At 37.0% G+C, this 12,022-nt stretch overlaps 1 protein-coding gene across 1 annotated transcript; it reads left to right on the top strand.

Moving 5' to 3' along the window:
* The first annotated feature begins 5,803 nt into the window (after positions 1 to 5,803).
* LOC127634926 (C-C motif chemokine 20-like) lies at positions 5,804 to 7,978 on the top strand. The gene is made up of 4 exons (XM_052114690.1): positions 5,804 to 5,969; positions 6,824 to 6,947; positions 7,160 to 7,280; positions 7,867 to 7,978. Exons 1-4 carry the CDS (start codon positions 5,903 to 5,905, stop codon positions 7,903 to 7,905), a joined length of 351 nt encoding a protein of 116 aa, XP_051970650.1. The 5' UTR covers positions 5,804 to 5,902; the 3' UTR covers positions 7,906 to 7,978.
* The last annotated feature ends 4,044 nt before the right edge of the window (positions 7,979 to 12,022 follow it).

Consider the following 12,022-nt stretch of genomic DNA (forward strand, 5'->3'; position numbering starts at 1 on the left):
AAACAATGATTGACTGACGAGTTTCTATACTTTTTTGCCATTTTTGACCAAATATTGAGACATGCCAGTCTATTGCATATTGTGGCAACTCAAAAACAAACACAAAGACAATGATAAGCTTCATTTTATGAACCAAATATCTTTCAACTGTGTTTGATATAATGGCAAGTGATTTTCTAGTGCCAAATTAGCAATTTAACATGAACACTCATAGATAAGGTGTTGGGAGTGATGGCTGCTGGAAACGGGGCCTGTCTAGATTTGATCAAAAATGACTTTTTTCAAATAGTGATGGTGCTGTTTTTACATCAGTAATGTCCTTACTCTAGTTTGTGATCAGTTGAATGCCACTTTGGTGAATTAAAGTACCAATTGCCTTCCGAAACAGCAAAATCTGTACATTATTCCAAACTTTTGGTTTGGATTCCAGTGTATTTGTAATTTAACAAAAATGCATTTATTAAGAAGAATGCAACATAAAAGCATTTTTCTGACTGCACTTAGACTTTTGGACCCCACTGTAAATCTAAAAGCAGAAAACAGGCAATGTTTATTTTTAGTATGATCTTTATAGAAAAAAGAAGAAAAAAACCCATTATGCAACCAAAAACTAAACTTTGTTATACTTTATTCACTTTGGGTTCAGTAGCTGTGAATTACATCAGGAGTGTATCAGTACTTTTCTATGTTCTTCTATGTAAATTAAGGGTCAGGAACCCCTGCAGGGAATATTGAATGGGAAGATTTATGCATTTATGAGATAGGGGTGGAGCAGTTGCGGTAAGTCTTTTTGTAGAAGTGAAAGCTAGTTCTTTTTTGTGTGTATAAATACCTGCACACTGATACCTGCATACTCACCTGTGCAGAGGTATCTGATGTTTTGACTTCTGACAAATATAAAGAGAAGAATGCAGGCTCCAGTATTAACTATCCTCATCTTTACCGCAATCCTACAGGGCAGCATAGAAGGTAAGTTTGAATTAAAAACCTACTCTATTGCATTCCACATTTCACATGGAAACATTGTTATTAAAAGTAAAAAACTGGCTGCAAGGCATACTTTCTGGCAATAGAGTTCATTGACATAGTACTTCTTGGCTGTCTTCACATATATTCTGTTGTAACTCTCTGAAAGCTAGTTCCTGGAAATCTAGAGAAGTTGAGAAATATTTAAAAGGAATGGAACGTTCAGGCCAAGTTTTGTTCTTGCATGGGGTCAAATGTATATAGAGAGGGGGATTTCCAATGGCGAGCCTTGCTAATGTTGACATTTCATTCTCAGCATTTTCAGATGCAGCTATGGACTGCTGTCTGACCACCAAAGACACACGCATCCCAATGCAAATCATTGTATCCTACTTTCACCAAACCACAGAGAGTGGTTGTTCCATCCCAGCTACTATGTAAGCACCAATCATGGATAAGTTTCACTATATTATGCCATAATACTGCATGTTAGTTGTGATTACAATCTCTCTTTGCACTCACAGATTCATCACAAAAAAAGGCAAGAAACTGTGTGCTCCTACAGCAGAGAGACATGAGTGGATTAGAAAGCACATCTCACACCTCGACAGGAAGAAAAAAACACCTCAGTAGGAACACAGGTAAAAAGGATTATCAATTAAACTCAAGATAAAACAAAGCTCTCACAGCATGTCCCTTTTCATGTTATCTCAAAATCTTAGTTCTGCTCTCAGAGTGATATCACACAGATTCCTGGCCTACAGAAGCTAAACGTTCTTCTTCTTTGAAACATTTTCTGCCCACTTCTAATGAAAACATAAACTTTTTTTCTTGCTTTACAGACAGAAAGTGACCACGATGACCCTGTTGTGGCAATGACTGCACTCAGTTATCAACTGAGACTTTGATTGACTGATTTATATATTAAATTATTAGGAAAATTCAACTGATGTGAGGAATCACAGATGCATGGAATGCAAACTTTGTAAAATAAATGAATAAAACAACTTGCATGTCAAAGCTGATATGTTATGTGTGCAATGTAACATGTTGTATATCACAGTAACAATTATAAACCTCACACATGTGCATGAGTTGTCCTGTATTTGTTTTATTTATTTTGGCAATGAGTTTCTTTTAATGTGCATAGCAGAAGCATACTTGATGTGTCTATGAATTTTGCTGCTCTTGAATGACTTTAAATAAACAGAATTTTGGTAACTCCTTTTTCTACTTCAATTAATTATTTATCCTATTAATTATCCTATTAAATAGGCAAACATGTAAAGATAATTTCAACTAAAGCACCACACAAGTACAGATGTTTCCAGATTCTTATAGTGTCATACTTCCTAATGGCACATGCAGCTGTACAGCTGTGCGCTCTGCTCTGACTAACCCAAGAAACAATTTCCCTCAATTCTGTCATATTTCTATCTGTATTTCTGTCATGTAGAATCAGAACTAGTGAATACACTGAGGGTTAGGGTTTAGGATAATGATTGGGGTAGGTTTAGGTTTAGTGTTAGGGGTAAGATTAACAGTTTAACTACAGATGTAATTAAATGCAGGTACATTGAATATAAGCACACTGCAAAAGTATTTGCCCCATCCTAATTTCTTCTGTTTGGGTGTATTTTTCATGCCATATTGTTTTAGATTTTCAAAGAGATATAACATAAAACAAAGGCAACCTGAGTACAACACAAAATACAGTTTAAAAATATATATATTTTTCATTGAAGCAAAAAAAGTTATCCAAAACCTATATCACACATGTGAAAAATTAACTGCCACCTTAAACTTAGTAGCTGGTTGTGCCACCTTTTGCAGCAACAATTGCAACCAAACGATAACAGAATATCAGTCTTTCACAATGCTGTGGTGGAATATTGGTCCATTCTTCTTTGCAGAACTGCTTTAGTTCAGCCACATTGGAGGGGTTTTTGAACATGAACTGCCCGTTTATGGTCCTGCCACAGCATCTCAATCGGGTTCAAGTCTGGACTTTGACTAGGCCACTCCTAAACTCAAATGTTGCTACTTTTGAGCCACTCTGAGGTGGACTTACTCCTATGCTTTGGATCATTGTCTTGCTGCATAATCCAGTTACGCTTGAGCTTTAAATCACGGACTGATGACCAGATGTTTTCCTTTAGGATTTTCTGGTTGAGAGCAGAATTCATGTTTCCCACAATTATTGCAAGTCGCCCTGGCCCTGAAGCAGCAAAGCATCCCCACAGCATCACACTAACACCACCAGGCTTGATCTTAGATATGATGTACTTTGTGGAATTCTGTGTTTGATTTACGACAGATGTGACGGGACCCGTCTTCCAAACAGTTCCACTTTCGACTCATCAGTCTACAGAACATTCTCCCAAAAGCTTTGAGGATCATCAAAATTCTGATGAGTAATAATGTTCTTCTGGGTTAGTAGTGGTTTTCTCCTTGCCACTCTTCCATGGATGGCATTTTGCCCAGTGTCTTTCTGATAGTGGATTCATGAAGAGTGACCTTTATTGATGCAAGAGAGGCCTGCAGTTTCTTGGATGCTGTCCTTGGCCTTTTTGTGACTTCCTGGATGAGTCATCACTGTGCTCTTGGAGGAATCTTTGAAGCTCGGACACTTCTGGGAAGGTTCACTGCTGCGCCAAGTTTTCTCTATTTAGAGATAATGACTCTCACTGTGGTTCTTTGGAGTCCCAGAGCCTTGACACTGTGTACTACTGGGTGAGACATTTTAGCCAAATTCATGGTGCTGAAAAGTTCTATTTAGGTGTTGATTTGATTAACAGGGGTGGCAGTAGTCAGGTCTGGGTGTGCCTAGTCCAGCTGAACCCCATTACGAATGCAGTTTTTAGATTCAGGGATTTAGTAACTAATACTTTTTCACACAGGCCCAGTTGATATTGAATAACTTTTTTTAATAACATTATCGGGAGCCTGGGCAGCTCAGCTAGTATTGATGCTGACTACCACCCCTGGAGTCATGAGTCCGATTCCAAGGCGTGCTGAGTGACTCCAGCATAGGCGGAAATCGCGGGGGGTCAGGACCCCCCCTAAAATATCATTAAAATATGTGCATTGTAAATAATATTGTCCCCTCCAACATTTTGATGAAATTTTCGCTCCTGGACTCCAGCCAGGTCTCCTAAGAAACCAAATTGGCCTGGTTGCTAGGGATGGTAGAGTCACATGGGGTAACCTCCACGTGGTCACGATTAGGGGTTTTCGCTCTCAATGGGGCGCATGATAAGTTGTGCATGGATCGTGTAGAGTAGCATGAGCCTCCTCATGCTGTGAGTCTCCGCGGTGTCATGCAAATCAAGCCACGTGATCAGATGCGCGTATTGGCTGTCTCAGAAGTGGAGGCAACTGAGACTTTTCCTCCACCACCCGGATTGAGGTGAGTAATCGAGACACCACAAAGACCTACTAAGTAGTGGGAATAGAGCATTCCAAATGTCACGAACCCCGCTCCTCTGCCCCATCTCCGCTTCCGCGAGCACGCAAACATGCACTCCGCGAGCGTGCTCGCTTCCCACTCCCTCGCTCCGCCCCCTTGAACTCGTACGCTCTTTTTCCTCCCTCGGGCTTCCACGCCTGGTTTTGCTATTATGAGCTCTACCTCGTAAACTCTCTCCCCCCTCTGACTCATGCTCGCTTCTCGCGCGCTTCAGCCAGAACATTATGACCACCTGCACTCACGCGCTTCCTATCCCCACACATTGTATAATACACCTGCACTCGTCCCTATCACCTGTCATTGTTTACACCTGCACTCGCCCCTATAAATACACTATCCTTCCGTTTGTATCCCGTTGATTATTGTATTTAGATTCCCGTGTTTTGACCCCCGCTAGTCTCGTCTAGTTTTGACCTCCCTACTTGTTACCTCTTAGCTTGCCAGCTCCTCTTGTTCCCCGGTCTTTTGCTCCCTCTAGTCCCCTCTTGCTACGTGTTTGTTTCATCCTGTTTACCCCGACTTTGACCCTCGCTCCCCTCGACTACTCTCCCGGATTTGCCCCCTTTATATCTTTGATTCCCCGGCTTTTGACCCTACGCTCCCCCTTGACCATTCTCCCGCTGGATTTTCCTTATTGTACCTTCGCCTGCTTTTTATTTAATAAAGCAGTTCATTGACTTACACTGTGACTGTCTTGTCTTGTGTGTGTGTGTGTTCGGGTCACACCAAATTGGAAGAAATTTTGTGTTTACTCAGATTGCCTTTGTTTTATGTAATATTTTGTTTGAAATAATTTAGTATTCGATGTACACAAAAAGAAAAGGAATCAGGATGGGGGGAAAATACTTTTCCACAGCACTAAATATTAAGTATATTATATTAAATGCATAAGCAAATAGTACTTAAAGACCCCGAATATAATGTGGGTCCTTGGTATTTGTTAACAACCATGCATTCCTGATCACTGATTGCAATAAACTTTCAGCAATTTCCATGCACACACACCAAGGAACTGATCATTAATAATTAACATTGCCACAGTGAATGAATGTTAACAGTAAAAGTTCAGTTTGACTAGCAGAAATATATTTTATGTTCTTCAATAAATTTTGTCTGTCCATTATGACCTTATGACCTTATGACCTATGAGAAAGGATGGGAATGTGAGAATCTGTGAGAGTTCTATGTGAGCTGAGGACAAAGACAGACTAGGAAGAGAGACAGAGAATGTGGTGCATTGTGCTGTGAACATGGCCCTCATTCATAAAAAAAGAAAGTCCCTCTGCTGCTTTGACATTTCCAGGGGAGGGACTATGACAGTGTAATAGTGAAACTTAATATTGTCCTATAAAGCAGGGGAGAGATAGAGAGGATGAGAGGACAGTGTCAGGACAGACACAAAGGTAATATCGCCTCTCTAGCAGCACAAACTCAATCTGTGTTCCACCATCTCCTGTACCTGTTGCCATGGCTTCAGCTGTTATGAGTGTGTTTCTTTGTGCATTGGCTCTCATTCTCTGCAGCAGACCAGCAGGTGAGTCTGTGACGGTTTCATCCTCTGTCCAATGCATTTACTTTATGAGTGGATGTAATCTATTTGTTAATTACCTAATTTATTAATTAATGTGTTTATTGTTGTTTTAATAACTCGTTATTACTGCAATTGTGAATTATTATTTATTTATAATTTTTTACTTAAATTATAAATTAAATTATTCATAATTAAATTAAAGATTTAAAACAGTAATTATAGTGTTATGCTGTCTTTGCATATTAGTCAAACATTTATTTAAAAAAAATTATAAATAGATTTAAGCTTTATTAATTTTATTTGGTTTGATTTGTAATGAAATTGAAATGTGTGAATCTTAAAAATAAAAATATTTTTAAACAAGTGTAGTAGCAATTTCTGAAAGAATTTGGTCTTTTTGTTTTATTTCGTGATAAATAACAGATATTTTGCTCTTTCGAAGATATTTTCTCAGAATGTTACAATTTTCTCAAGGTTCAGCATTACAAATACAATATATTAGTTCATCATAGGTCATACATATACAGAAATATGACACATGATGCTCAATGAAAACACAAACACATTTAATTTGTTGATCTCTTTGTTTTTATTCATTATTCATTTATTGTCTGAGAATCCTGTTCCCACATATCATTTAATGTCACTGCCTTCATCCCAGCTGTGCATTGCTCATTTGTAACACTTGACTGCAAAATACATTATGGTCAATAACTTTTTTATGGCTATAAATGTTTATTTTCATTGTGTTGTTTATCATATGAACAGATGTTTTATAGATATCCAAAATCTAATTTCCGCATTTCCCTGGCCTCTCATCATATCTCTGTTCTATCTGTCTGCCTCCTCTCTTTCAGAGTCTCAAGCAGACTTAGCTTTGGACTGTTGCCTGACGGTTAGCTATCAAATCATCCCCAAACACATCCTCCTCAGTTACCACAAGCAGGTCAGAGGTGATGGCTGCCCCCGTGATGCTGTTGTGTAAGTACATTATTGTTTCAAAGGAAAATACTGGATGTTTATTACTGTATCCGCAGCAGTTTATCTCTGCTGTGATGCTCCCTGGGAATAGAGGCAAGAGATATTACCACTTTTCCAGACATAGCAGAAGTGAGAGTGTGTCTTTAAGTGAAAGTCTAATTTTAGAACTTCCTTTGGTAGTAAAATGATGTAAACTACCACTTGTCTTTCAGGTTCAGAACCAGAAAAGGTATTTTTCTTTGTGCCCCACCTGTTACTGAAGCTAAGTGGGTTGGAGAGCTGACCAAGTTTCTGGAGAAAAGGCTCATGAAGTGCAAAGAAACCAAATATCAGGTACACGTCAAACATTTGACTGACTAACTGATTGATTCTTAGGGAGCCATTCAGTTTAAATGGGCATGACGCTTCTGTCTTCAGTGATAGTTTCGATTGTTCTATTTCTTCCATATTCTTACGTAATATTTCATCAAATGAATTGGGTTGATAGGCTCATTGCACATCAAGCACACCATTATAATTACACCAGCCCTGCAGCGGGTCACCTTCCCTGTTGTGGTTTCTGACTCATGTCTATGTTTACACATAGTCAATCATGGTTTGGATATGCTATGGTATTAATATTACTCCTAAAAAACCACATGCCAAAACATCCTCCTATGACAAATTCACTGTGATTTCAAAACCGAGCACCAACGAGTTAGCTTGAAATCTTATGCAAGACTAATACAGACCAATACGTCAAGCAAATCTGAACAGCAGCTATTCAGCAAATCTCTGTGTTTGTTTGTGGTCGTGTGTCGGTCTGTGGGAGAGAGAGAGATCGACACACGACCACGCCCCCCATGCCACAACTCTCTATATGCAACCTTTAACTAATGGTATTTTTTTTGTGTTTTTTTTTCTCTTTTTTTTTTTGCAGGGGAAACGCTGTGAAGCTTTGAAGACTATATCTGTTTGAGTGAACACACACACACACACACACACACACACACACACACACACACACACACACACACACACACACGCATACATGAATGGCAGCTAATGATGATACTTACATATGTCACTAAGAAAGTGCTTTCTGTTCTTTAATAAATTGCTGATCTTCCTCTTTCAGGATTTCCTAAATTATCAAAACATGCCAAATTGTGTGAGCTATAGATTCTGTTGTGTGATCAGATTAATAACAAGTACGCAAATTATTTTTATATATATTTTTATTTTGTTGATATAATCATCCTGTTACATTACTAATGATAATAAAAAGGTTGTCAAGGACACACATTTTGGTGGGACTGTTTTCTTTATATAAAGTAAAATACACCAAATAAAGTGTTTGGAAATACTGCATAAAAGTGTATGAACATGTACAGTATATACATTTAAGTTAAATAATTATGCCCTAAACACACACACATGTTGTGTTTCCATGTTTTATGGGGACTTTCCATAGACATGATGGTTTTTATACTATGCAAATTATATATGCTATCCCCTAAACCTAACCCCTCACAGAAAACCTCCTGCATTTTTACATTTTCAAAAAACATAGATTAGTATGATTTATAAGCTGTTTTCCTCATGGAGACAAATTGTCCCCACAACGTCAAACATTTTGGGTTTTACTATCCTTATGGGGATAAAATTGATAAATACACACACACGCAAACATGCACATGTGCAAACTCATGTTCAAATCAAAGCCTGTATTTATTCTGGCCCAAGGATATCAACATTTCTGGTTGGAAACGTTTCTGGCATTTCCTTCACCATCAGTGCTGTTGCACCCACAGATGCAAGAGGTGGGCAGTTGCCTAAATACAACACAATCTATTTAGTCTATCAAATAATAACGGTGTCTATTAAACAATAACTGTATTTGATCTGCTTATAAATGTAAATCATTGGTTATTTCTATATGACAGATTTCACATTCTTATAATGAATAATCATTTCTATTTATTTAAGATCCTTGAAGACCCCTTTAACAAATAACTACATGTAATTACTGTATTTGATGGAGCAACCTGCCTGTACTTATACATCACTGTTTGTTTTTATTGTAATTAAATCTATTGACATGAAATATGTTTTATAAACTATTTCAGGTAAGCCAGTTTCTCAAACACAATGGAATCTTTCACATGAGTTCATTGGGAAAGTGAGTTGTTCGTCCTGCATGCACAGGTGTTTATTTATAGGATTATAATACAGCGCTGGACTGCAGACACTGTTTGAGAAAGCTCAGTCTACACCGTACATTTTTTTTAACTGCATTAAATTCTTTGTTTATCGGTGCAACTTGAAAACAATACAGATTATTCTCCAACACCTAATGATTAAGACCATTTAGTAAGCATCAACAAAAAACATTGCCTCATAATGTCCCCTGTTAAATAATAGGGGAAAATTATATTAGACTGTACATTATTATCTTATATTCCAGACTGTCATTAAAGGAATAGTTCACAAAAAAAAAAAAAAACGAAAACATTCTCTCATTCAATCACCCTCCACTTATATCTGCTGAACATAAACATATATATATTTTATTTAATTATATTATATCTTTAAAATGTTTTTATTTCTCTTCTCTGTAGGTCAATTAAATGCAAGTGAATGGTGGCCAGAACTTTGAAGGTCCAAAAAACACATACAGGCAGCATAAACGTAATCCATACGACTCCAGTGGTTTAATCTGTGTCTTCTGAAGTGATATGTTAGGTGTGGATGAGAAACAAATCAATATTTAAGTCCTTTTTTTACTATAAATTCTCCTTTCTGCCAAGTAGGTGGAGAAATGCACAAAGAATGCAAATACAAATATGCTAAAAACAAAAGAAGAAAGTGAAAGTGTACATTTATAGTTTAAAAAAATGACTTTTTCCACCCACTTCTATCATATTACTTCAGAAGACAAGGATTTAACAACTGTAGTCGTTTGGAGTACTTTTATGCTGCCTTTATGTGCATTTTGGAGCTTCAAAGTTCTGGTCACCATTCACTTGCATTGTGTGGACCAACAGAGCTGAGATGTTTTTCTAAAAATATTAATTTGTGTTCTGTAAAAGAAAGAAGGTCATACACATCTGGGATGGCATGAGGGTGAGTAAATCATGAGAGTTTTCATTTCTGGGTAAACTCTTCATTTAAGCAGTCTGGCTCAGGTTGTGGTTACCTACACATCTCATGTTTTTGTGCATATCTGAACTTGTTTCTTTGTCGTCTTATTTAGCAATATCAGACATAGTCATACATACATTGGTGTTCCTATTTTAATTAAACTATTACATAAATGAGGCTGTTGGTTTAGATATTAATTTAGAGCAATGCTTTCAGAGAGACTCACTACAGGTATTTTTTTCTAGTAATTTCTACTAGTTTGATATTGACACTTTCTTGTAAGTTGCTGTTTAAGTGTCTTATAAGAACTTAATGTAATGGAAAATTCGACAATGCAACTAGCCTAAAAAAATCAACTGCTCAATGATATCAGGTTGTCTTGAATTTAAGAAAATAAAGTGCGGTCATGCATTTTCTTTTGGCACATTATGAGAATTGCTGAGAATTTAAATTTGGGATGTATTTTTGCCATATGAGCCACAGTCAAATCTAATGATTTGCCTAAAGAGATGATTTTATGTAACACCTATATTTGATTGGTGGAGACAAATTTTTTTTCACAGATGAACCCTTAAAGGGTTAGATCACCCAAAAACGAAAATTATTTCATTTACTCACCCTCATGCCATCCCAGATGTGTATGACTTTCTTCTTTACAGAACACAAAGATTTGTTGAAGAATATCTCAGATCTGAAGGTCCAAGCAATGCAAGTGAATGGTTACCAGGCCATTACCATGTTAAAAATGTATTTAAATTAATAGGTTTCATTATTGTTCATTTTATTATGCTACTATGAACATTGTTAATACTTGATCATTATTCTAACTAATAAACTAATTCATAATACACAATAAAATGTTAAACCATATATAGAATACATAAAAATGTATGTTTTTTTTTAATTATTTTTTTTATTTGTGAAATATTATGAGCTTTTCTGGGTAGAGTGAAATTGTTTTCCTACTTAGAAATATGATTTGATATCACGTGAAAAAGGCAACACAGACAGCAGTAAAAAGAAAAAAAAAAAGAGGGGTGCAATAACATACAGTATTTTCACAAAGTTTAAGTTACATTTAAATGTATATACATAGTATATACATATATTTACGTTTAGCAGGGAAGTAAATATGCAGTGTAAATTATAGTTTCTCCAGGATTGCTTGTGTATCAGACGCTGGAAATGTCCCGCCCCTTACTGAAACGGAAATATGATTGGTTAACAAATATCCAATCGCATCTGAAATGAACGTTCTGATTGGTGGATCAGCTTAATCCGACTGTCTGTCTTGCCAGTGCTACCCAGTGCATCTCCGTGCGCATTTAGAGAGAATCTCTGTAAAAAAAAATTTTTAAATCATAATAATAAAACACAATTCACTCAACGGTGCTGCGGCATCGCGTTATTAGATTGAAAAATGTCCGGGTCAAATGCTCGTTGTACTGGCGGTCACACGTAGGCCTATCATCAGTTATTTAATGTGGGCATCCGCAAAATCCTAAAAATGATAGGAGGACATACGACACATAGACTACACACCAGAAGCTGTTTCTCTGATTTTCTTTCATTACCTCTACAAGACACTGATCCCTCTTGTTTGAACGAGTCTTGTGACGGCGCGAGCGCTTGTGTTTTTCAGCATTTATGAAGTTAAGATGCGTAGAAGAAACAGCTCCCAAACTGCACAAGTGTTTACTAATATAGCCTAATCCATTTTATTTCACTTTGAAGCTTATGATTATTGTTCGTGGTAAACAAATAATAATACCCCTAGTTAAAAAAAATATATTTAGAATCGATATTTTTTGTGTAATAATCGATATTTTCGATACAACATCAGTATCAGAGGTATCGATACTTTTAGGATCGATCCGATCCGCCCATCCCTAGTATGCCCCCGGACACAAAAACACAATGATAAGAGTTCCCAAGCTAGCTAAAACGGGTAT

This window comes from Xyrauchen texanus, chromosome 4, assembly GCF_025860055.1.
Source record: "Xyrauchen texanus isolate HMW12.3.18 chromosome 4, RBS_HiC_50CHRs, whole genome shotgun sequence".
In the NCBI taxonomy this organism is placed as follows: domain Eukaryota; kingdom Metazoa; phylum Chordata; class Actinopteri; order Cypriniformes; family Catostomidae; genus Xyrauchen; species Xyrauchen texanus.